Consider the following 27,395-nt stretch of genomic DNA (forward strand, 5'->3'; position numbering starts at 1 on the left):
GTAAGAATTCTGCAAAGTTTTTTTGGGGGATCTGTTCCAGGCCAGGGCAACCGCAGCCCTTTAGCTGTGAAGATCTGTTCCTCCAAAGATGCCCCCAGTAGCTCTTCTTTTCCAATGATTCACTGCACATGATCTGTGCTGCAGTCAGTTACCTGAGCTAAGGAGCTGACAAACAGTATATAGTATATGTAGAATAAAAAAGTAATGATACAAGGCTGATTAGTAATTTATTCAGATTTCCATTGCATGGCAACTCCAAAACCAGCGCAGTTTGATTCAGAATTTTATCATCAGCCCTTTGGTATCAGCTTATGTCACAGAAAAACCTCATTTTCTGCTTGATAATATGTGCCAACTCCTAAGCTTAGCTTCTTACAGCTGCCCAGAGCGCACTGAGCATGTGCAGGGTCACTAACACTTCTAACAAAATCCAACATGGTGAGCTCCTCTGACAAAGGCAATGGCTTTGATTATTACTGTTACAAGTATGATGGCATTTCTGCCCATATTTACTTTTAGGATTTAGTTCTTTAAGTGCAGAGTGATAAACTGGCCATAGATGTGTTAATATAATAAGAAATGTAGTTTCCTGTGATTTTCAGACCGCGTGGGCTCAGAATTATCGTACCAATAATTTTGGTACCATGGCGGTCAGTCATATAGTTGATCGGACAGGTTAAGCAATTTCGGTAATTGTACAATAAAATCTATACATGTATTGTATATCTGACAATATCCTTGGGGGACCTGCAATGCATTTTCGGGATATTACTTTCTGCCAATTATTTTTTGTTCAGAACATCCTCCAATTTGTTAATTTTAGGACTTTATCCTACAATTGAAATCTAATGTTAGTTTTAGATTGTTGAATTTAAATGTACGATCAATATCCAAACGTTTGTTGGAAAAAGACTAAAATCTGGTCTCTTAGGGCTCTGGCACACGGGGAGATTAGTCGCCCGCAGCAAAACTCCCTGTTCGCGGGCGACTAAACTCCCTGAGTTGCCTTCCCCTGCCATCCCATCGGCGACAATGTAAGTCGCCGGTGGGATGGCAGACGCGGCGGGGCGATTTCGGCCGCGAGTCTTTTTCGGCGATTTGCGTGAAATCGCGCCGCCGCGTCTGCCATCCCGCTGGCGACTTACATGTTCGCCGGTGGGATGGCAGGGGAAGGCAACTCAGGGAGTTTAGTCGCCCGCGAACAGGGAGTTTTGCCACGGGCGACTAATCTCCCCGTGTGCCAGAGCCCTTAAATGAGACAAGAGGAAGGAGATTTCAATCTAAGTAGGTGGATAATTTACAGAGGATACTAAGTGCTGTAGCATGCATGTGCCATGATCATTGTTAAAGAAAATCTGTTCAGATGATCTGTGTGCAGTTTTTGCTACTGTCACAAAATTTGTGGGATGTGGCTCAGACAGTAGGACTGTGACAGAGGTAATATAATCTGCCAGGGCCGTTTTCGTACACCATCTTCTGGCAGCCTGGTGAGATTCAGAATAAAACATGTGGGCTGTTCGCAACAAACGCTGCTTAGCAATATAATGCTTGAGACGGTGTTAATTCATTCAGGAGGACAACCACACTAAAAGGAATTAAAAAATGTTTTGTTAGCACAAGAGACAGAGAAAGATCAGTTATAAGAGAACAAGGATGCAGCTTAATGGTGAATACCAGAGGAGAGGAGAATGTGCAGTAGGAAAAAAGAGTTGACAGTATCATATGCAGGGAATAAATCCAGAAGGACCATAATAGAAAGAATGTAAACTAAAGATCATTCAGGATAAATACAAGCCACTAAGGGTCTGAAAGATAAAGTATATGACAGGTAGTGAAAACATTAATTTTGAGACTAGTAGTAGAAGGGAGGCAGGGCAGTACTAAGAGAGGCAGGATGTGTCCAATGTGGCCTTTTTATTTCCAATAATGATGGGGAAGTTCTATAGGCTTGGAGAGAATTTAACACAGTAAATGGGTAAGGACTGCAGTGCATAAAAAAAAGCATTGGATTCAGGTAACAAGTTGCAAGTGTAGAGGACTGACGAGGATAAAAGGCTTCAGGGTTTGTTCCAGCTTCTATGGTGTGTGTATACTACATTGTCTCTTGCAAGGATTGGCTGTTTCAGGAAGTCCCTGTCCCTAAAGGTGGCCATACACGCACCGATATTATCGTACGAAACCTCGTTTCGTACGATAATCGGTGCGTGTATGGCATGTCGGCGAGTCGACCGATATCGCAGGAAGCTGCCGATATCGGACGACTCGCCGATCGGACAAGTTTGAAAATTTTGATCGGGCGCCATAGAAGGCGCCTGACCAAAATTCTCCCTTCAGAGCTGAATCGGCAGAAGGAGGTAGAAATCCTATTGTTTCTACCTCCTTACCTGCCGATTCAGCCCTGAATGGTGTGTGGCGGATCTTACGATGTTTCGTGCGACCGATGGTCGTACGAAACATCGTCGGATCGCCACGTGTATGGCCACCTTAAATCATGGACACAACTGATAATGAGAGACAAATAGGTCATTAGATTGTTAGTCTTTCCAAACAACCAGGCTGAGTAATAGTGTTGACAGAACCTTGAATATAGGGCTTGATGATGGTTGAACAATGGCATGAAATCGATAGCAGAATGTTATCACCAGGTAAACACTTATTTAACCAAATGACGATTCTCTATTTTATATTGTTCAGTGACTAAATTATCATGTTTATCTCAATAACCTAACTATCCCTGTTTTCTTATGGACCCATTTATTTTGCTCACTTTAGCACTTAAAACTGGTCAAATGAGGATATCTAAGCTCAAGGATCAAGCTGATAGGCCTTTGTATGATGTGGGAAATCCCAGGCAAAATATTCTAAGCACAATGCCTCTTTCTACCCAGTAAAATATTTAAGACCTGTCCTCTAGATCAGAAGCATAGTTTATAATAGATTGGATTTCTACAATGGAGTTATAAAAATAACCAATACACCTTACTAATTTTTATATCACTATGATGCATCTTGGGAAAAGTTGTTGTTACAACACACTCAGTATTGGCTGCAGTGATAAAAATGTGGTGGATAATGTATATCAGTGCAGGTTTATTTTCACAGAATACTATCTCCTTCTCTGTGTGCTTCAGTATATGTGTTTTCAGGTCCGTAGATGACCTTATGGGCAGCTGATTTACTGATCACGAATGCAGAATGCTTTCAGTTGGCTACATACTCACCAGTCCATGGTATCTAACCAAACCCTAGCAAGACAAATAGACAGGTAGTGTATGAGTGGTGTGGTTACGTTCCATTGTTACATGTCTTTGACATGGTGCATAAGCAGATGAAGTTTTCAAATTAGATAACATACAGTACATTTCCAAGCAGTATGCAGTACTGGCCACATACATTTGGACATATATTGTCAGCTTTAGGTAAGGCAAGCTGCAAAGCTTCCCTGGTACACAGTATATAAATGTAAAAATGTACCCCCAGTTGCTGGGGGTACAGGATTATGGAGGGCTAGGTGTGGCCTTACCTGATGCATAAAACAGAAAATCTTCTGCACTTTCGGGGAAGGGCATCTTAAACATATTTTGCTGCTACGGCACCTAGTAAGTTCTATTTATGCCATTGTCTGTTTAAAGGACATGTCAACCCCAAAAATAACATAATTCTAAGTAATATACATTCATCACATATTTGTAACTATTTTTTAGTTATTTGTATATATAATTGCCATTAAAAGCAGTGTCTGCCTGTCCTTTTTATACTCTGCCCTGGTGGCTCAGACTGTTGATACATTGTAACACAAGGCCTGACTTGCGGGAGGAGCCTGGCACTTGCAACATTGTTTTAAAAGTTAACAACCAGGACTTTAGCAAATGCTGCTTTCTGTAGCAATTATATTTACAAATAACTAATAATTTTCAATACATTGATATTGGAAGGTTGCTTAGAATTATGTTTTCTTTTATAAGGCAGAAAAATTATTTTTGGGGTTGACATGTCCTTTTTAAGACATCTTGACCCTGTATCAGAATAAAATGTTAATTTGCATTTGTGTCATATACATAGCTAAAAATATATAACATATCTGATTCAATATGAGCTAGGCATGTTGCAAAACCTTTGCATGGGACGTCATAAAATAGGCACTTGCTAGTGTGGGATGCCAAGAGCCCAGAAGGTTGCATGTGTTTGTTCTAGGTTTTTACCCTGACAGTCTATAATATATATACAATATACAGTATATGTGAGTGTATGTGTACTGAAAAATACAAAACTAAAAAAAAAGCTTGTTGGCAGAGAGCCCTCATTACTTGCACTGAATCCTTTACAAAAGAGGCCCCATTATCTAACCTATAGCACTCAAAATTATGTTGAAATAAACTGGCAGAGAGTCCTGGCATGCCCTTCATCTATGACTTGAGAGCTGTAGGTTGGGCAGCACTGATATACAACTGAAATTGTTATCATTCCATCAAGGTTTGGGTCTCTGTGTACTTGAATTCCAGTACCATCATTCTATAATTGCATTTGTTACTTTTCCTACCGCGGTCTCTCTCTTGGATGGGCTCCTTAGCAGTTTTCCCTATCTGCACCCCAGCACTGTGTCAGCAGAAGAGGTTGTACTGGATTTGCATTTTACAAAAGTTTTCCAGTCATTACAGACACAGAGTAAACAGGGGAGGATGTTGTTTGTTAAAAGAGACATGGCTTGGTGAATATGAATGGTGTGCTATGGGCTTGTCCAGTGCTGTATAGAAAATACTGTAAGCACAAAAGTCAAAGCTCAGAGCCGGTAGAGTGCGATAAGAGATGACAATGTGACCATGTGTGTAAAGTGGGAGGGATTACAATCCACTTCAGATTACACATGAAAGGGTTCAGATGTGGATTTAAAGGAGCTCCTGAGCATCAGTTAGGTCACTGCATCTGCAGAGAAGCCACCATCCAGGACAAGTCAGCACACACAGGTAAGAGAGATGATTCATATACAGACTATTCTTGTACATGAGCACTGCTCACATAACCAGTGATTCTGTTCAGACAAGTGGTACTATACAGAAAGCGTGCATGGATTCTGCTTTAGCCTTTTTTCAATCATTTTTTTATTAGAAGAGTTAATTGATTATCATTTTTATACTTGCAATGTGGAAATCCAGTTAATTTTTTTGTAGAATTGGTTCTGATCTAAAGGACAGAATTGGATCTTGGAGACATTGCCTAAGGTCTCAGTGACTCATTTGCACTTATGTGAATGGCATAGAATGGTGCCACAAATAGGTACTCCGGGTGGCATAGGCTGAACCTATTTTGCATATGCAGCTCTGGGTTTATACTAATGGGTGAGGTATTTACATTAAAGGATATTTCAGTACATTCTGTTAATGTATCTTATAATCCCCCTGCTGTATGCTTCCAGTAGGATTTTTCTATTCCACGTGTATATATTTTACAGGTATGACAGTGCACTGATTTTTCATGTTTTCTTCCTATCGATTTTCTGCTTTAATTAGTAAGATATAATTTACCCTTGGTTTTCAGAAGGTTCTTGCTCCAAAAACAAATTTACCTTATGAACTGTACACAGAGGGTTATAAAGACTCTACCTAATATACCGATATTAGAAGTCACAAATTATACGGAGCTACAAGGTCAAATGCCAAATCAGAGCAAGGTGACCTTTAATATGCTGTTTAAAGGTATAGTTTATCTTTCATTTAACATAAGGAGGCATAGCTTTTCATATACATAATAACACCTTTCTTGCATATATCTATTTAAAGATTCATTTTATCCTTCATATTTCATATTTATAAATCCTTTCTTGCATATATCTATTTAAAGGTACAATTTATGTTTTATTTATTATGTGTAGGCATAGCTTTTCATAAACTGGATGCTTTTCTTTCATATATATCTATTTAAAGGTATAGTTTATTTTTCATATATTGCATGGAAGCATGGAACACCCACTTTGCTTACTTTGGTTGTCTCATATGGCTTGAGATATATTGTAATTATTAAGTATTAATAAGCAGATACGAACAGACCACCAACATTTAAATACTTTTATTACAAAAAATATACTTTACTCATTTCCCCTATTTGCCTTGGCTTACATGAGGATGATAAAACAATGCAGGCCAGGGAAAGTTCCAGACAAGGGTGTGCCGGGTTACTGATTAATATACCACACAGACCTCTGCTGATTCCATCTCTCCTAGTCTGTATGTGAGCCCCAGATACTCCTAGACCGAGACTGAATAAATCTTTCCCTTTTTCCTTCTCTAGAATTTCAGCAGTGCTATAGCTATAGAACAAACACATGCTATACGTCATATTAGCTTTTTAAAGTTAATAACACTATTTCAAGTAGGGATACAATACACCTTTATACACCACTTTGCTTCTCTTAGACCAGGGTGCGCCTACCTTGTCACATTTTCTCCTGCAATCTAATGTGTTCTGGTTATAACATGGACTGATTAAGATCAAAGGTGCCAAACTGAACAAGTGCAGCCGCTACCCAATCAAACCTTTGCTTTCATTTTCCAATTTACAGTAGACTGAAACAAATTGGCAGTTGGTTGCTATTGGCAACTGAACGTGTGTAATCATAAATCAGCTCCACAGTTATAACTACAAAATTGTATAGTGAAAGTAGGCGGTTAGTGCTCACCAGTATCGCCAAGCAGCATGTGATTTCATCACTTCCCATTCACTGTGTACTGGATGCATACATGTATACGTGGCACTGGAAAAACAAGTGCATAATGTTTAAAGTTTTCCAACAAAATTTGTGTTTCTGCCCTAGTTCCCTGGTATAACTGTCAGCAATGGAAACACTTAACACTTTTAAACAGGATTAGAACCATTATGTTAGTGGGCAAATGCACTGTGCTGCATAGTCTTAAAGGAAACTATATCTCCAAACAATCTAGATCTCAACATACAAAAATATAGTGCATATACAAGCTCATATGTAAAACCCTGCTTCATCTAAATAAACCATTTTTATAAAAATATACTATTTTATTAGTATGTGCTATTGGGTACTCTAAATAGAAAATTGCCATTTTAGGAATTTAGGGCCGCCTCCTGAGAATATATGATCCATGGTGCACACAAACACAGCCCATCACTAAATGGTGGATCACAGGGAAGGATATAAAAGGGCAATATTTACTGATATATATATTCCAGTTTGGCAAGATTCCTTAATAGGTCACTTAACATAATATAAACTATCTGTTGGTTAAGTATTCATTCTAGGGGTATAGTTTTCCTTTTGACATGTTTACATTATAATTAACTTTTATTGGTTGTTGAGGCAACTTTCATATTTTTGAAAGAGGCCTTATAATTTATGGAATTATTTCAATATAGAATTGAATGTAATACAAGACATACATGAATAAATAATAAAAATAGGCAATGTAATTATATTTATAAGGTAGGTGACTGCTTTGCAAACTGTAATTGCGCATTGTGAAATTGTAAGACCTGCTTTTAGGAACTTGAGGGCCCCTGCCAAGGGTGGCAACTTTAGTGTGGTTTCCCATATTGACAATATGGTAAATGTGGTGGCACATGCGCAGGACAGCAGGGCCATCTGTACTTGCACCAGTTGTCAGGGGAGGGGGCAGGTTGGGGTGGGTGCACAGACCTAAATACAACCCTGTTCACCTTGTGCATATTTGTTCCATTAGTGAAGTTCTTAGTGTAGATCCCCAACCAGTGGCTCATGTGCAACATGTTGCTCTCCAGTCCCTTGGATGTTGCGTCCAGTGGCCTCAAAGTAGATGTTTATTTTTGAATTCCTGGCTTTTGGCCAAGTTTGTTTGCATAAAAACCAGATGTACTGCCAAACAGAGCCTCATGTAGGCTGCCAGCCCACACAGGGCCTACCAAATTGCCAATTACAGCCCCTATTTGTAACCCCAGGAACATTTTTCATGCTTGTGTTGCTCTCCAACACTTTATATTTGAATGTGGAAAAAAGGTTGGGGATCCCTGGTGTAGTTTATTACATTCCCTTATTTGTTCTTCATATCTGTAGTTAAAGTTACTTTAGCAACCAGGCGGTAGCTTGAATGAGAGACAATAAATAAAAAGTAATAATTAACTACATCTGACTTTTTAAATTACAGATTCTAGAGAGGTAGAATAGAAAAGCAAATACCCTTTTAAACTACATTATAATTAATATTCATTGAAAAGTTACTTAAAGCTCTGTTGCAATTTACTCTCTAATTAATACTAATTAAAATGATCATTTTAATTTTACCTCCTTAATAGTGCAAGTTTTATAGCAGGTTCTGTACTAATGCATTCAAATATGTAGAGGAAAGAAATTGCAATGTTAAATATCACTTTGTCTAGAAAAGAACCTTATTTATTAGTAGGACACATCAGTTAATCATTATTGTGGTCTCAGATTAAGGATCCAAAGGTAGATGCATATTTGGAAGATGGATTTAGAGATTCGGTCTTTGAGATAGACCATGAGACTTTATTATTCCATCTTGTAGATGGATTTATGTTCTTGTCTTTAAAATGTGTGAACAGGTACAATAAACTTACTTTCAACTGCAAGAAACACTTTCTTCTACTGACTGTCAGACACAGAGAGAGAGCTGGCTTCAAGGTTGAAAGGAGGAACACTGCTTTATTCAATGGTGCCAAACATACTGCACTTATCTGCTAGAGACTGTAATGGGTGATAAAACCAGATAATCATACTGGTTAAGCAAACAAAAAGTAATACATTGGCTAGAGAAAACAGAAGACTTTGGATAATCCCAGACAATATCTGTTAAACTGGTTAAACTAAATGCCTCTTTAGGGCTCTGGCACACGGGGGAGATTAGTCGCCCGCGAACAGGGAGTTAATCGCGGGCGACTAATCTCCCCCGTGTGCCAGAGCCCTTAAGGACTAAGGACCAATGGGGGGCAAACAGGAATGAACGCTATTCATTAAGCCTTTTAATTAGGGTCACGTCACTGTCATTGTCTGAAAAGGTGGAACTATGTGTCTGCCACCCTCCCTTGTACTGTTCTGCTGTGCCCAACAATCTTTCTGTGAAGTGAACAGATTAGCATTAAATATTTGGATTCCAATACATTTATAGTTTAATGTAAACATTTATATGGGGTTCTTGGGAAAGCTGGGGACCAGAAAATCCCTTGGAGGGCTTTATTCTGCATTAGGACAGTTATGTCTATATTTTATGGCATAAGACACTTCCAGATTTTAGTGTTCTTCCAAAGAAATGTTCGAATATTTACATTTAAATGCAACAATCTAAAACTAACATTCAGATTAAAATTGTAGGCAAAGGATACAGAGGATGTTCTGAACATGCATTGTAGGCCCCATAAGGATATTGGCAGATACACAATACATGCCCAGATTTTATCTGTATCCCACCAAAATTTTTTAACCTGTCCAATCGACTATATGAAATTGCCATGGTACGAAAATTATTGGGAGATACCCACGAAAATCATACAGTCATGTTTTTCACTATACTATTTTCAGGTGTCATAAGACCCCCAAGTATCAGTTAATAGTAAGAAAACAAAAGGCTAATTAATTAAATAGCAGTAGCAGTAAATTATTATTTTACTATTATATACTAGATATATTATTATTATAGCTGATATTCAAGCCCATTGATTTCAATAGCAATTTCCAGACACCACGAGAAATTGTAGCTCTCAGTCCAAAAAGGCATGTTTCAGTGTTTTCAGGTGGGAATCTCCAGTACTACTGATGTTGGATGGTCCTGCTGAAGTCAATGGGGGACAGCAGGGATGGTTTTGGGCACTAGTTCCACTGGCTAAGGCTAATATCCCAAGGGGAGATTAGTTGCCTGCTATAACTCTCTGCGAGTGACTAATCCCCTGAAAAGCCTTTTTACCAGCAATAAAGGGAATCGGTGGTGGAAAGGCCTACACATGGCTTTGTTTTTCTCAAGTGACACATTTGGCTTTCCATTGGCATCAGCCTTAGGGAAGTGGCAGACGTGAAGATTAGTCGCCCACGATTAATCTTTGCTACCAAAAGTGACTAATCTCCCCGAAATACCACCATACCAGCAAGAATGTAAATCGCCAGTGGGATGGCATATGCGTCGCTTCGGTTTTCCGAAGTTGCCTCACAAGGAAATTTCAGGCGATTTTGGCATATAACTCCCCCACCCCCATTACCAAAGCATTACAGACAATCATATTGATATGATGATATTACACAAGAGACGTGTATAAGCTGTAAAGTGCATCATTATAAATGGTGCTTAGAGTTTTTATCAGTTCTGCTTGGCCCTTGATGATATTTGTATTACATGCACACAGGCTGCAGCTTTCCATTTATATGATCATGGAAATGCTCCCTGACTTCTTATTACCTTTTATTTTACAATAGGGGGTATATTTTTCCATATATATCACTTGGTTTTGCCCCACAACTATAAGTCTTTTAAAAAATCGAAAACCATATTTTTCACCTGTTGCACATGTATGAAACCTCAACTTCAGTATTTGGAGCTCATGTTTATAAAGATGTCTATGAAGATTCTTATTCATCCAGGTCATGATATACAGTATCTAGTAGAATTAAGTCTAAATTAAGTCTAAAACAATCCCTGAACAGAGGAGGGGGCCTGAGACACCGCTTGTCACCAACATACAATGGCGCGTTGACATCCTTACCCCGGCAGTTTCACAACAGTTCACACTTCCAGTCATTGAAGGATTAACACCTTCATCAATGAGAATCTTGGTACCATTGTGATTGGATCATACCTTCTTACACCTGTCAGTTTCAGCTAACACCTAACTGAACAAGTTCAATGGAACCATTGTGATTGGATGTCTGTGACTCTACTACCATCAAGAGTTTAAATACCGGGGAATTCCCTACCAGTCATTTGAACTGAAGAAGCCACTCGGATGAGTGGTGAAACGTTTTCAAGAAAAACTCAGAAAAGTCCAGTTGTTTTATAAAGATAATAAAAAGTGGAGAGTATATGTGCGCTGAACTTTAGTTTTAAGAATTCCTCAGGGACATCTCTTAACAGAATTAAATGAAATTAATTAATTATACAGGTATGGGGCTTGTTATCCAGAATGCTCGGGACCTATGGATTTCCAGATAAGGGGTAATTGGATCTTCATACTTTAGGTCCACTAAAAAATCATTTAAACATTAAATAAACCCAATAGGATTATTATGCCTCCAATAAGAATTCATTAAATATTAGTTAGGATCATTTACAAGATACTATTTTATTAGTACAAAGAAAAAGGAAATCATTTTTAAATCATTTAAGATATTTTATTATAATGGAGTCTGTGGGAAATGGCATTCCTGTAATTCTGGACTTTCTATATAATAGGCTTCCGTATATCAGATCCCATACCTTTAATACATACAATGTTTTTCTGCAGTTCAAAAAGTATCTGCCAAGGACAAGACATATAAGGAATAATTAAATTAGACGCTGTTATATATTTAACATAATCTTGGAGCTGTGATCGCATTTATTCACTCAGATATTCATGCCTATATTATGCTACGTAGGGTAATCTCCAGTTTGTTAAGCAGGCTTTACCCCTGCATCATTGTTCCTGCTGTTCCTTTATGCTGTTTATGGTTCCAGGACTATGTTCTGACCTCCATCCCCCAATGGTCATGGATCAATAACAATAGGCTGAGAGCATTCCTCCTATTTCATATTCCTTCTGCTGCCTGGATCTTTCATCCCATTGCAGAATTCTGAAAATAAAATTTGACTAACTTCCTTCTGATTTTGAAGCCATGTGACTGAAAGGGTTCAGATTCAAAACCTACAAAAACTTTGCACTAGCTATCTAAAACACGAACATATTAAAATGTGTTCATATACTTTCAGCTGTTCTTCTACAAGTCTTAGCATCCCCTTTAAGAACTATTTAAGCAGGACAAGGGCATTTGCTGTAGTCTTACAACTAGCAAATATATCTCCATATATAAAGAATGGCTTTCTTAGGTAATATGCTTAATTTAGCTTGGGACCAAGTTCTATACAACTGTATGTTCATGGGCATGAATGGTCAAGTTGTAGGCAAATCTAGGTACATGCACATTTAGCTAAATGGGCCAGGTCTAATCATGAAGCAGTCATCTAAATTAACAGTTTAGGCACTTTGTTTGCACAGACCAATATGATCATTGGTCAAATGGAGTTACTAACACAGCCTCTATGGCTGCAATAATTCCAATCCAAAATCAGGTCAGGAGTCAGGAGTGCAGTAACACCAAAAAAATTAAACTGTATCAAATGAATTAAAATATAATGTACTGTTGCCCTTTTTCTTCCTTTAAAAAAGAGCTATGACCAAAAATAAAGAATTTTTTAGAGCTGCCATGATTTGATCTTGTCAGTGACACTGCACATGTTCAGTGTACTCAGAGCTGCGTTTGAGAAAGTAAGTTTCTAGGTTGTTGGGAATTATCAAAACATTAGCAGAAAGTGAGGCGCTACAAGGCTGATTATTAATCAGATAGGGTAAATAATGCACTAGCTTGTATGTTATAATAATAATTATTATTATTTATATAGCACCATCAATTCACGCAGCGCTTTACAGAATAAAGGAGTACAGAAGACAGAACAGTTAACATGTACATATAGACAATTCACAAAAAATGGTTTACAGTTATTTGGATAAGGATTGGAGACACTAGGTTGAGGGCCCTGCTCACAAGAGCTTACATTCTAAAATTAACTACTAATCAGCCTAGTATTGTGAATATTATGTTGTGTGGATATTCTGTGTATTGTGAGTGGGTCCCTAAGCTCAGTAAGTGACAGCAGCACAGAGCGCGTACAGTGAATCAGCAGAAAAGAAGACAGGGAGCTACTGGGGCATATTTGGAGGCACAGTGCTTCTCTGATAAAGGGCTGTGGTCACCTTTGCTGGTACAGAAGCATGAAATAAAATGTAGCATTTCTAGCATAATTCTTTGTTGGGCTATAGGTCTATAAGTTGCAAATTACCCATGTCCATTGTCCAGTTGAAGGAATGCACCCACTTAAAAGAGAGAGGAGAGTGCTAAACAGGATGAGTAGTTCCACAGCTACATTTTGCAGGAGATGCCTTTGCCTGTCCTAGTGCTTAGGGGACATAGGCTGGATACCCAGTGGGCAGGCTGCAGTCAGTGCTGTAATCTCTTCTGTTGAGTGCAGTGCTTTTCTATTCACATCACGTCCTCCCCCCCAGCCACTCTTCCTTCTGTCTCTCTCTCACACACATAGCTACAGCCCCCTCTTACTCTCTCTGCCTTGCCCTTGGTGCCTCTGCTCCTCTCATACTCTTTCTTTCCCCTAGAGCTTCAGGATCCCCAAAATGGCCAGTACTTTCACCAGAATCCTGTCCTCAAGGAAATCAGCTGGACTCCTGGCAATGGTTGGAGCAGGTTCTGTAGCAGCTGGATACCTAATGACCAGAGAAGCAATCAGTGCCGACACCAGCAATAGGAGGCTTTACCCAGCAAGGTAAGGGGAACAAATACTGCTGGCAATTTATTGCATTAGCTGGATGGCACTGGAGCTGCTGAAGAATATATGAACGTATAGTTAGTGCTTTATGGTTATCCTGGAAACTCTGTCTCTTGCACATGCCATTACTCTGTGATAGAATGTATTCTGGAGGAGCTGCTGCAGCAGTAGTGATATGTGAGTATGTGATAAAACCTGCAGCAAGCAGGGATGGAACCAGATTTCTTCTATAGGCAACTGAAAGTAGAGCCGATTTAGAACTTCTCCTTTATGTTTTGAATCAGTAGTTTGTAGCATGTCATTATTACCCCAAGATCTCCATTTTCTCTATACTGATACCTAGTTGGAGATTTAAAAATAAGAAATGCACCCCATGTTACCATCATACAACTCTCACATTTGCAGCCCTCCTGCTGTGTTAATGTTAATGAGTATTCCAAGCAGATGCTTATAATTGCTTCATTTTCAAAAGAAAAAAGAAGCCAAAGCTTTGGTTCATTTGGTCAGGTTTGAAAAGCTGGTAATCATGGGTCTTTCCAAATATATTATGGGCATCTGATATCTGAAAGACACCGGGATACTGTGTTCCAAGGAGCATCTAACAACTGACAGATTTATAGTAGTCAGTGATCTGGCTAGTATTGCACAAGTACCAAGATGATGAGTGTAAATGTTATGTTCTCCTTAGCTGTGTCCTTTTCCCAAATGTTACGTTGGTAGATTGCTCCCCTGCCTCGTCTTTAAGTCATTTACCATAATAAACAAGAATTAGTCCCAGATGCTGCTGACATTGGCCTCAGGCTGATTCATTTAGTGTATGGCTCCACTCTATTATGAATGAATAATGCAGAGATACATTTAGTATATTAGTAGATTTCTGCTTCTCATTCCTAAGCTCCTAAGCAGAACCATAGCAGTATAAACACTGGCAAGAAAGGGTTAACATTATTCCTGCATAGTCAGTCTATACTGGTGCCTACACAGAGAATCCATCTGGCTTCTATGATACCATTTTCAGGTTGGATTTTGCTAGCTTCATCACAGATAGATACCTGGATTGCAGAAAATGTGGCTTTTTAGTCTTGGGTTAAATACAGTTGATTTAGTGCAGCTATGACCTATTAATATATCAATATTACTCTGCTGTATCAGCAACTAAAGCATGTCCTATAGCTAACAAAACTATAAAATTCACATGACATTTAAGCCATATTGTCTTAACTGTTTATGGGCTTCTAAATAGCAGCACAGTCATAATCAGATTGGGGGTTGCTGTTTTCTATTTTCCTGTTCAACTGAGCAAGCTCCAATCAATCATTCTCCTAGGGGGGAGGGGGGTGTTCCATACATTTACATTTATATAATGCTAATGCTAATATGTGCAAGTAAATCCATCTAAAAATAAAGATTCCGCTTACTACTGGATATATAAATATATATGTGTGTGTGTGTGTGTGTGAGTGTGTGCATGTATGTATGTATATATAGAGGGAGAGAGAGATACTGCAGATTATTATTTATGATGATATAGATAGATAGATAGATAGATAGATAGATGGATGATAGATAACAAGTGTAAAAGCATCTCTGTATAAAATGTAGAGTGTTTGCATTACATACCCCCCTGTGCATTCTGGGATAACTTAGGGTTGTGCTATACACAGTAATAAATAATACTGTATTGTATGTAAATCTAATTGTATGTGCAATAATGCACTGCCATGCAGGCGGTCTCAAGGACAGTCTATCCTCTGTAGCTGTCACTATACTTAGATCCTTTTGCTGGCAGAATTCTGATTTTGTTCCAACTGTTTTTTGTGTAACCCATTAGAAATAAATGAAACAAAACCCTCTGATTTTCATAATAATTTTCTGTTTACTCTTGCCCTTTCTACTTCCTGCTGTAAATTCTTTTGACATTAAGTATGAACTACAGAGGAAAATTGTTTGCCCACTCACACGCACAAGAGGAAGAGGAAGGACAGACTGCAGAAATCATATGTGTGTGTGTGTGTGTGAACATTTCTCCCAGCAATCAAACCTTCTTTTTTGTATGCTGGTGGTGCACCCCTCCTTAGATTAACACAAAGCCCTCCTATTAAACAGACAATAAATCTTACAATGCTGCGAAGTGCATTAAAATTCCATCAGGAATTATTTTCAGAGTGTGAACTAATTCCACCCTGAAACTCTGGCATCAGAAACACCATACTTCACTAAGGCAATAACATGTAATGGTTTATTTTTTGTTGGGTCTGATGTGCTAATTATGCATCTATGGAGTCTCCATGGTGACAATATCAGCTGCATTATGGGATATGTGCAGTGATATATATCCAGTAGTATTAGTACACCTTTACAACTTTTTTCGATTATAAGTGGTCCCTTGGCTGATGACATTTATCTATCAGCAATAAAGGCCCAGTAACATCAAAAAGTGTTTTGTTTTGTTTTTATTTAAAGCTGGCTATAGAGCAGCTTATGCATATACGTTTTTACCAGGGCAGGGTAACAGTACATTTCTTTATAAGGTTGGCATATATATATATTATGTTTGCCATTTTCATATACACCTCTAGATATAGAAGGAAGATATTCCTTTGTGTGCTGCTTTTTTAATTACATTGGCTGCTCTACTGGCTGTTTCGGAGACCCATAGGCACTCAGCACTATGAACTGCAAGGATGCCAGCCAATCCTATCTTGTGGGCAGACAGCCAGTGGCTTGGCAGACCTGATAGGGAACATCAGTACAGTATCTTTTCTTGTGTGATGGCAAAGCTGCAACTAGCAAAAGGCTGAAACACCCACATCCAACTGTGCTTGGTAGAATGAACATTAGGACATACCCAGCACTTATTTATAATACAGATACTAAAAGGATCAGTACGTGTAATTTAGCCCATATGCAGATGTAGTAATACACAGACATGTACAACACTTAGAGGAAAACTAAACCCCCCAAAGAATGTAGGTCTCTATAAAAATGAATTGCATAACACAGCACATATGTAAAACCCTGCTTCATCTACATCAACTTCTTTTTTAGTAGCATGTGCCATTGGGTAATATGATCAATGGATCATACGATTCACAGTGCACACAAACAAACCAAGGGCACACATACATGCTAGGTCATATCAGCCAATTAATGGACAAAGTTCTGTCTTTTACTCTCACACTACTTCCTGTTACAGTTAGAGCTGCATTATTTCCTGTCAGGTGATCTCTCTGAGGGAGCACACAGCCCAGCACTAAATGGTGGCTCAAGGGAAAAGATGTAAAAGGCAATATTCACTAATATATATACTCCAGTTTGGCAAGATTCTTTGATAGGCTACTTACTATGATATAAACCATCTGTTGGTTATGTATTCAATGTGGGGGTATAGTTTACTTTAAAACACATGTAAAGCTAATTTATACAAAGTCCTGTGTGACCTCTTTTACAATACTGTGCAGTTAGTGCATAAAAAGTCCACAACCTGAGAGAGGATGGAGATTAGGTTATGAGATTCAGGAGCATAAGGTGATTAACAGGAAAGGATTCTTCCTAATATAACCTCAAGCTGCTTACATGCTGGATCCCTAAGTCTGGGCCACTTGGTTTGACTTTAAACCCTTTAGGTATGTCAAAATCTATAACCTAAAATACATGGAATAGCAAATGCTTTGCTTGGGTTGCTTACAGTGCTATAAGATGCTATTTGGCAAAGGTAAAAAATAATAATATTGTTATTATTATTAACAACACACATTTAAAAAGTGCCAACCAATAACTCATACAAGAGGTGAAGATGTCACGTATATTAAAATTACACATCACTTAGGTGACACTGGGCCTTCTACAGCCCCTAGAAATGGAATGTTCCATGCTGAGCAGTAGAGTCACACTCAGAACCTCTGCTTTTAGCAGCTGTCAATGTTGGGCAGCTGGCCATCCAGCCACATGCTGAGGGACACCCAATTAACAGCCAGACACACATCTCTGATGAACTCATTACTGATGGCTAGCTCGAGAGGGGTCAGTGGCTGAACATGGCAGTCACATAGAAATAATAACTTTGAACACAATAGTCCCTTGAAAATGAATGGGGCCCAGTGTGCATCACCAGTGACCCTGACAGAGACAGGCTAAGGAATAAAGTGCAGGCCTGTTTGCAAGTCAGTCCCTCTGAGAACTACCATGCGTCCTCCTGGCATTTAAAATGGCAGGTTGATTCACAAAAATGCAGACAGAAAAAACCTTGTATGAAATAAAAGGCACTAAGTTTGCTTGGGAGCAGTAACCCATAGCAACCAATAAGATGTTTGCTTTTAAACAAGTGACCAGTAAATGCTTCCTGCCAGTTGGTTGCTATGGGTTACTGCTCCTGGGCAAACTTAGGGGCACATTTACAAAAGCACGAACGCTCGAGCGTTCATGCGAACACTCCGAGCGTATTTTCGCTGATTTTTTCGGGCGTCCGCACGACTTTTTCGTACGCCGCACGACTTTTTCGGACGTTTGCACAAAAAATCTGAAAGGTTTTACCGCTGTTTACAATTGTTCGGTATGAAAATTTCGTGACTTTCGGATCGCCAATACGATATTATCGTGACTAATACGATTTTTTCGTAAGCATTTTCGTGATATTTGCGATCTTCCCAAATTTTCGTTTCCAATACGATTTTTTCCCATTCGTGATTCGGATTCGTGGATTAGTAAATGTGCCCCTTAGTGTCTTTTATTACATAACTCCATAAGTGTTCACTTTGTACATGGTCACCATTGCTTTGTATATATATTTTAAGTCGTACATGAATATTTGTGATGCAAGCTGATCTTTTACTTATGGAATTGAACTAGCTTATCAAGGGACAGTACACAACAATGTTAAATGCTAGGCAGCTATCAGCTAGGCAGTGATCAAGCCTGTACAGACATATTCAGTCTAAAAATTATTAATGTAATATGTGTCCCTTGGTTGAATATGTTGATAAGTATGTTTTTACTATAGGTTTATATGTGCAAATCCTTTGTAGACCCTGCTTTTAGTCATTCCAAGGCAAATAAAACCATTGTAGGTTTATATTTTTCTGACAATTCTGTTGTTACACAGTGCAGAGTATCCTGATCTGCGCAAGCACAACAACTGTATGGCAAGCAATCTTACTCCTGCCATCTACACCAAACTCTGCGACAAGAAGACACCTGCAGGTTTCACGGTGGACCAATGCATCCAGACTGGGGTGGATAACCCAGGGCATCCCTTTATTAAGACAGTAGGGATGGTAGCAGGAGATGAAGAATGCTATGAGGTGAGACCCCAACAAAGTAATATGGTGACTACTCTAATGTGTGATCCCTATTAAACGTGATACCTCCTTATTGATTTCTGGCCAGTCTGAATGATTAGATCAAGGGTCCAGCAATCAAATAAGTGAAGTTTGATCAATGTGATCAGGTAATTCGGTAACTTGGCTCACAGTTTAGCCAATCAGCAGGAACAGAAAGACTCGATTGTGTAAAGTCACTAGCCATCATGGCCAACAACTGTCCAATGACATTGGGCAATCACTGAAATACACGAACAGCTTTGTATGGCTTGAGAGAGTATAAACTCACAGGACTTCTAGCCTGGCAAGTGTTTGCTGTCAACAAGCAGGCAGTCACAGTGAGCATACATGGGAAGATGGGTTGCTCAGTCTGGAACAAGCTCCAGTGCAAGCAGTATAAACTAAAGAGAAGGAAGGGGCTGGCAGTGGAATGAGTTTAGAAGGGATTTAATGGGGAAGGTGCTTCTGGCCAAAGTTCTTTTTCTCACATAGTCACTTAAAAATTGATCCTGTCCTTTGGCCAGTATAGAAATACATACACTAAAGTAAATCTTGTACATACACATTGCTACAAATTCATTTGATAATACATTTCCATGTAATTTGTATCCTCGTTAGTGGCATTCACACAGTTTCTCTGTATCAGTTAATATTTCCTTTTAATACAAAACACTGGAGTTTTCTTTCTTCGCTGACAATTATTTTTTTTTTTTTAATTGTAAATGGTAAATTGTTTTCTAACTGCCTATAAAATAGTGATATGGGCCTAAGCATTGTACAGTATTTCTAGATACAGCATGGATAACTGTGCCAGATAAAAAGATAAAACATCAAATGTCTTCTTTCATGTTATGAGATGCAACATGTTAGATCTACCTTCTTTCATGTAAAAATAATCCTTTGTTTTAGGTGTTTGCAGATCTGTTTGACCCTGTTATAAAGGAACGCCACAATGGCTATGACCCACGAACCATGAAGCACCCCACAGACTTAGATGCAAGCAAGGTAAACACTTGGGAAGTACATGCTGAAAGGAGAAAATATACCATGTATATATGTTTTTTTTAACATGAATTTCGCATATTTGCCATGATTAATGAATGGGATTGACCATGTTGCTTGAATTGGTTTAGGTATTTTCCAGATAGTTTAAGAGAACTCTGCCATCTAGTGCTTGTAAATTTAAACTGGTTTCAATTTTCATTATAATAAGTCTGAATTGATACAGATGGCCTTGTTAACTATTGTAGGTGTAACCAAGGCACAAAAAGCTTACAGATTTGTATGCTAAAATTAGATACTTTCCTAGCTGCTAGCACCAGAGCACTTGTTGTGGCTAGTAATGTGACCAAGGTGCAAGTGAGCCCTGTATTTTAGCCCTGCTATTGTACAAGTTTAAAGTACATGTTAGTATAAGGGCTATGGCACATTAAGGGGGTTGATCAGTTTTTGCTTGTAGCATCAATCATAAGGATGTGCAGAACTGAAAGAAGTATACTCTGTAGATATTTGTATTGTTTTTCCCTTTTTTCCACACATTTAGACTAGGTCTCATTTATAAAAACTGTGCAAATTTGCCCTTTATTTATAAATGAAATCAGTGTGTTGCAGGGCAAGTTGTGCACATGAGATATACATGCTTTACAGTTATAGCCTGTTTTTTGTCCGACAGATCAAAGGTGGCTTCTTTGACGAACGCTATGTGCTTTCCTCTCGTGTCCGTACTGGCCGAAGCATCCGCGGTCTGAGCCTGCCCCCAGCTTGCACCCGAGCAGAGAGAAGGGAAGTGGAAAAGGTGACAGCAGATGCCCTTAATGGACTCCAGGGAGACTTATCTGGACACTACTACAGCCTGACGCAAATGACAGAAAAGCAACAGCAGCAGCTTATTGATGTAAGCAGATTGTTTGGGGCTAATAGTTTAATCGGTGGGACTTAGTTCATTGTTAGGTTATCCATGGAGACAAGAGTTAGGGGCCCATTTACTAACCATCAGATTCTAATTCCTTGATTTTATATTTTTAGCTACCAGATTCAAAATAGGCCCTGGCATTTCAAGTACACAAATGCCCAAACAACCCCAAAGGCCCAATAAATAGTGACTGTCTATGGCAACTTACAGCAGCCCCTCTAGCATTTGCCAGAATTCACAGATTGCCAGACAGGATTGATATGTACCTTTAGCTGGCCACACATGCACAGATTTCTTACATGAATTGCTCAGTTCTATAACACATCATCTAAAGATAAACAGAAATATGCACAGTGGAACAGTGCAGAGTTTCCCAGGATGAAGCCTGTGCCTGTGTAGCTCCCGGCTCCCGATCATCTTCCTGATGAATACAGCTATGCCTGATGAGTACAGCTATATTATAGACTCAATGAGCAGAGTGAGACAGCATTCACTTCCCATAATATTCCTCGCAGTTCATGTAATTATGATATATGACAAGGACGGCACACTGAAGGCATGCTTGTACATTAAATAAATCTCTGCAAATGTATTGCCTGCCAGGACTGCAGATACTATCAGTGATTTCTAGGGACTAGTATCTACCATATCTGTGCTATAATATGATATCTGCTTATGAGTATATGTGATTGCATTCAACTGGGGAGCTGAGTGTGCAAGTCTATTGCCAGAATGGAAGTTTATTATTATTATTATTATTATTTGCTGTGAGACCACTCAGCTCTGCAGCAATGCTCTCTGCTTGGTTTGGCATCATATTGCTTTTTGTGGTCACATGAGTTCTTATGTATATTTATGTTGGTGTGTATATTTGTAATTATATATTGCTACTTATGTATGCAGCACAGTACAGCAGAACAATAACAGAACAAACATGGGTCATTACAATGATAAATACAGATAAATACAAAATACAGTTACATTAATATTAAGAGTTTAGTGTCACAGTGGAGACACAATTGAAGAGAAGTACTGAGGGGCAGAGGATTGAAGGGCTTTAAAGATTATGAGAGGGAGATTATAAATTATTCTTTGTATTATGCGTGTCAGGTGAGCCCAGCCATGGGTACACCAGGCCAGCCATGAGGCAAGTTGAGAAAGTTGCCACAGGTGGCAATGCCCCACATATTACCAGGGGCAGCATAAAGCTACTTCTGATAACTAACTTTAAAGCCTAACTAAAAGTAGGCTAGAAATGTTGTACATTATGTTTTGGGCTCTGTACCAGCCCAAGGCAACCACAGCCCTTTAGCAGGGAAGATCTGTGCCTCTGTATATGCCCCAGTAGCTCCCCATCTTCTTTTCTGCTGATTCACTGCACATGCTCTGTGCTGCTGTCACGTTAAAAATATTTCACCTAATTCTTATCACTTTCCTGTTTATCTCTTTGTTGCTAAAGGACCACTTCCTCTTTGACAAACCTGTATCCCCATTGCTGACAGCAGCTGGAATGGCGCGGGACTGGCCTGATGCTAGAGGAATATGGTAATGATAAAGCCTTTTATGCCCAGCACTGCAACACACACAAAGATATGTCAAAAGCATCCTCTCATTTAATGGCCTGGCCAAATAAACAGATTTTTCCATGTATTTACAGCTCTAGATCTATTTCATGTGTAAATCATTTCCAAGTCATGCCACAAATCACCCAGCATTGGCTGAAAGCAAGGGGAGGATGATAGGCCTCTTCTAATTTTTATATTATCTTTTTAAAGCCTTAATTAATGCTCATCACTCTTCTCCTTTCCCAAATGTAACAGGCACAACAATGAGAAGACCTTCCTCATCTGGATTAATGAAGAGGACCACACAAGGGTCATCTCTATGGAAAAGGGGGGAAATATGAAGAGGGTCTTTGAGCGGTTCTGTCGGGGCCTGAAGGAGGTATGGAAACAGAATGGTATAAACTCGACTAAGTGCCACAGTGTTATGGCATCTTGCTGTTAAGCCAGGGGTCAGAAATATTTTATGAGAGCTAAAAACTGAATAACAGCTATTGTCTCACACTTCCCACATGCCTTAGTTTTAGAAATCCGGGACATCATTTACTAACACAACTGACATTCACCCAATTCTTAACACCTGCAGTTTTATGCAATATATCAGCGAGACAATTTTCACCAATACATAGTTGGAACATATGAGAGCAAACACATGCATACCTCCCGACATTTTGAAAATGGAAAGAGGAACAAAAACAAATGCCGCACGCGGCATGGCGAATTTTGCAACCACATCCCCTAAATACCACTCCTATTTGACTAAATTTGGATAAAATTGGGACAGTTGGGAGCTATGCACATGCAACAAATTGGTCTCTGCAACAGGGCTCTACCGTTCTGTGTTGCCTGTGTTCAACATTTATCCAGTTGTTAAAGCCTTTCCTTGTTTGTTACAGGTTGAGAGACTGATTCAAGAAAAAGGCTGGGAGTTCATGTGGAATGAGCGACTGGGTTATATCCTAACTTGTCCATCCAACTTGGGCACAGGCCTGAGAGCCGGAGTGCACATTAAACTACCTCTCCTGAGCAAGGTAAACAGCCCACAGGCTTTTGATTGGATTATATTATCTTTATTATGTGGTGAATCATTGTCGGAGTTATTGTCAATACACAGAGAAGCATTAATAGGGATTCTTGTGAAGTCAATAATTCTGTTTTATTTTATAGTCTTCAGCCGTCATGGTTAGACTTGTTCTTCTGCTGTATTTATCATGTAGGCCTGAGAACTGTATTTCTGTCTTTTAGGATGCTCGTTTTGCAAAGATACTGGAAAACCTCCGTCTTCAGAAGAGAGGCACAGGAGGAGTTGACACTGCTGCTGTTGGAAGCACATTCGATATCTCTAACTTGGATCGTTTAGGAAAATCTGAGGTACACTACTATTACACTACTAATCTGTTCCTGGTATTGCTTTATTTTTCTTCTTCTACACACTTACATCACATATAATCTGCACATTAGTCTATGTCCTGAAACTGAAATTTCCTATGAAACATTGCATATATATATATATATATATATATCACGCAGGGGCAAATTCATCAAAATGTGAGATTAGAGCTCATTAAATTTCACCCACTTTCTATTCATTTCTATGGGATCTTAAGAAACAAATGTATCAATGGTATGATTTCTTGAACATAATATCCAAAGCTATTGTGATACTAAAATCTACAGTTAGTATTGATGTTGGTATATATAGTATGGTATATGCATGTGAGTGTATAGATAGGTCAGTATGGGTCTGTATGTGAGTGTATAGATAGGTCAGTATGGGTCTGTATGTGAGTGTATAGATAGGTCAGTATGGGTCTGTATGTGAGTGTATAGATAAGTCAGTATGGGTTTATGTATGTGAGTGGATAGATAGGTCAGTATGGGTCTGTATGTGAGTGTATAGATAAGTCAGTATGGGTTTATGTATGTGAGTGGATAGATAGGTCAGTATGGGTCTGTATGTGAGTGTATAGATAGGTCAGTATGGGTTTATGTATGTGAGTGTATAGATAGGTCAGTGTGGGTCTGTATGTGAGTGTATAGATAAGTCAGTATGGGTTTATGTATGTGAGTGTATAGATAGGTCAGTATGGGTCTGTATGTGAGTGTATAGATAGGTCAGTATGGGTTTATGTATGTGAGTGTATAGATAGGTCAGTATGGGTCTGTATGTGAGTGGATATATAGGTCAGTATGGGTCTGTATGTGAGTGTATAGATAGGTCAGTATGGGTCTGTATGTGAGTGTATAGATAGGTCAGTATGGGTCTGTATGTGAGTGGATAGATAGGTCAGTATGGGTCTGTATGTGAGTGTATAGATAGGTCAGTATGGGTCTGTATGTGAGTGGATAGATAGGTCAGTATGGGTCTGTATGTGAGTGTATAGATAGGTCAGTATAGGTTTATGTATGTGAGTGGATAGATAGGTCAGTATGGGTCTGTATGTGAGTGGATAGATAGGTCAGTATGGGTCTGTATGTGAGTGTATAGATAGGTCAGTATAGGTTTATGTATGTGAGTGGATAGATAGGTCAGTATGGGTCTGTATGTGAGTGTATAGATAGGTCAGTATAGGTTTATGTATGTGAGTGGATAGATAGGTCAGTATGGGTCTGTATGTGAGTGGATAGATAGGTCAGTATGGGTCTGTATGTGAGTGTATAGATAGGTCAGTATAGGTTTATGTATGTGAGTGGATAGATAGGTCAGTATGGGTTTATGTATGTGAGTGTATAGATAGGTCAGTATGGGTCTGTATGTGAGTGGATAGATAGGTCAGTATGGGTCTGTATGTGAGTGTATAGATAGGTCAGTATAGGTTTATGTATGTGAGTGGATAGATAGGTCAGTATGGGTCTGTATGTGAGTGTATAGATAGGTCAGTATGGGTTTATGTATGTGAGTGGATAGATAGGTCAGTGTGGGTTTATGTATGTGAGTGTATAGATAGGTCAGTATGGGTCTGTATGTGAGTGTATAGATAGGTCAGTATGGGTTTATGTATGTGAGTATATAGATAGGTCAGTATGGGTTTATGTATGTGAGTGTATAGATAGGTCAGTATGGGTCTGTATGTGAGTGTATAGATAGGTCAGTATGGGTCTATGTGTGGGTTTTGGTGTTTGCTTGGAAGGGTTGAACTTGGTGGACTTTTTTTCAACTCAACTTAACTATGTAATGGGTGAGTTAGAGGTCACTATTTGATAAATACACTTGTAAAAATCCCATAGGAATGAATAGAAGTGTGTGAATTTTTCCATGGGGAGCTCCAATCTCATGCCCCTTAATTTACAAATGAATTATGCCCTGTTAGCAGTGTTCCAGTATGTAACTATAATTGGGTGTGCTTCGATAAAATTGACTGCATGGGTGTAAAAGTTTTTCTCCTGCTTGAAGGTTTGTGTTGGTAATCTTAGCTTCAACTTGGCCTCTAAATACAATCTAGAGCAACAAGAAGCACTGGGCCAAATCCATGGCACAAAGCTAAAACAAAATCAGCAGTTCTGATTATTCTTACTGAATCCTATTGACTGCATTATTTTCCTTTTTTTCCATATTTATGTTTTGTGCAAGTGGAGGAGTTTCTCTTAGCCCTTATGGTTTAGTGTGCAATTATTGGATAGACATTTGCAGGGTCACCTTCAGGACCCAATAAGATTTCTACAGAAGCTGATTTGAGAGCCAAAAGTATCTTCACTGACCATATGTGACCTTTACTTAATCTCCTTTTAATCTATACAGGTGGAGCTGACGCAGATGGTTATTGATGGAGTCAATTACCTTATTGACTGTGAGAAGCGTCTAGAGAAAGGGCAAGATATCCGCATTCCTTCCCCCGTGGCCCAGTTCAAACACTAATGTAAAGCCATAAACTTTGACACCAAATGCCATGGCCCCTTTTCAGAATGGAAGTGGGATAAATCAAAATCACTGGATATGCCCCACTGGATATGGTGGGCAGCTTGCTATACACATGCGCCCTAAATATTGTACAGCAGTTGCAGCATGGTGTGAATATCTATAAATACATTATTATATATAAACATTGTCCTGCTTCCATTTCAATAAACAACACTGCTGGCATCTTTCTCTTCATTTCTTTCTCTGACAGCAGGGAGGCTCACGGAACAGCACCAAAAAGAATATATATTTGTCATCAAAATAAATGTAATATTGAATAAAGCTGCCAAAAGCAGACCAGGTGTTTGTAAACTACAACTTTCAGCATCCCCCAAACACCCAAATATGATAGGGGAATGCTAAAAGTTTTAGTTTGATTAAAACTAAAAGTCCAAGCTTAAATTTAGGACAAATCCATTTAATAAAGCTGTTACTTCCAGTGCATGATCACAAACGCACAGGTAGGAAATTCACTGGCTAAAATAAATGCTTAACCTTAAAATAGAAAAAGTCTCCATAGAAACAGAAAAGCAAACTCTTCCACACAGGGCAGGTAGCTGAGCAGTGCTCCGGAGAGAATGGCAGGAGCACAAAGTGTGTGCGTGAGCGTCTGATGGTGGGCACATTGCGCTATATCAGCACTCTGTAATTATCAGGTGCCCACTTACTTCTACATTGCAGTCTGAACAATGTATCCCATGCAGGCCGCTGGCAGGCTAACACTGCCGTCTAGCACACAACAGCCTTATTATCCTAACAACAGCTAAACAGCTTGCAAAAACAATGGCTCCTTTATCACAGGAAACAATCTGATCCTACTGCTTTAACACAGAGAAATAGAATTATTGGAAACATGATGTTGAGTAACCAGTATGAAATTATAAACAAAGATATAAATGTTTCATATCATATAACATATAAATATGTTCATATTCAGCCAAACTATAATGTTATGGCTTTAACAAGGCCTAGAGTTAGAGAATGTGGGCCCTGGAATGCATAGAACCCCTATTCAAGCAACTTTCTGCACTCCTTGACAGCCATTTGTTTATTTTGCTGTGAGTTGCAGTCCAAGCCTGGCAGGTCTTGCTGTAAATCCCTCATGTATATCCTAAAATTGTTTCATAGATCATTGTTGTCTAACCAAGGGGCCCTTCACATGGTAGG

At 39.0% G+C, this 27,395-nt stretch overlaps 1 protein-coding gene across 2 annotated transcripts; it reads left to right on the forward strand.

Moving 5' to 3' along the window:
- Positions 1 to 4,941: 4,941 nt before the first annotated feature.
- On the forward strand, positions 4,942 to 26,411 carry ckmt1b (creatine kinase, mitochondrial 1B). 2 transcript variants are annotated; one of them, NM_204038.1, is made up of 10 exons: positions 4,942 to 4,964; positions 13,369 to 13,535; positions 18,640 to 18,838; positions 19,766 to 19,861; positions 20,529 to 20,750; positions 22,228 to 22,313; positions 22,589 to 22,712; positions 23,227 to 23,361; positions 23,576 to 23,701; positions 26,070 to 26,411. In NM_204038.1, the coding sequence occupies exons 2-10, from the start codon at positions 13,387 to 13,389 to the stop codon at positions 26,184 to 26,186; spliced, it is 1,254 nt and encodes a 417-aa protein (NP_989369.1). In that variant the 5' UTR covers positions 4,942 to 4,964; positions 13,369 to 13,386; the 3' UTR covers positions 26,187 to 26,411. The 2 variants fall into 2 exon arrangements, with proteins under 2 accessions (NP_989369.1, XP_017947501.1); XM_018092012.2 differs by lacking the exon at positions 4,942 to 4,964 and adding an exon at positions 5,672 to 5,693.
- The last annotated feature ends 984 nt before the right edge of the window (positions 26,412 to 27,395 follow it).

The sequence above is a fragment of the Xenopus tropicalis genome, chromosome 3, assembly GCF_000004195.4.
Source record: "Xenopus tropicalis strain Nigerian chromosome 3, UCB_Xtro_10.0, whole genome shotgun sequence".
In the NCBI taxonomy this organism is placed as follows: domain Eukaryota; kingdom Metazoa; phylum Chordata; class Amphibia; order Anura; family Pipidae; genus Xenopus; species Xenopus tropicalis.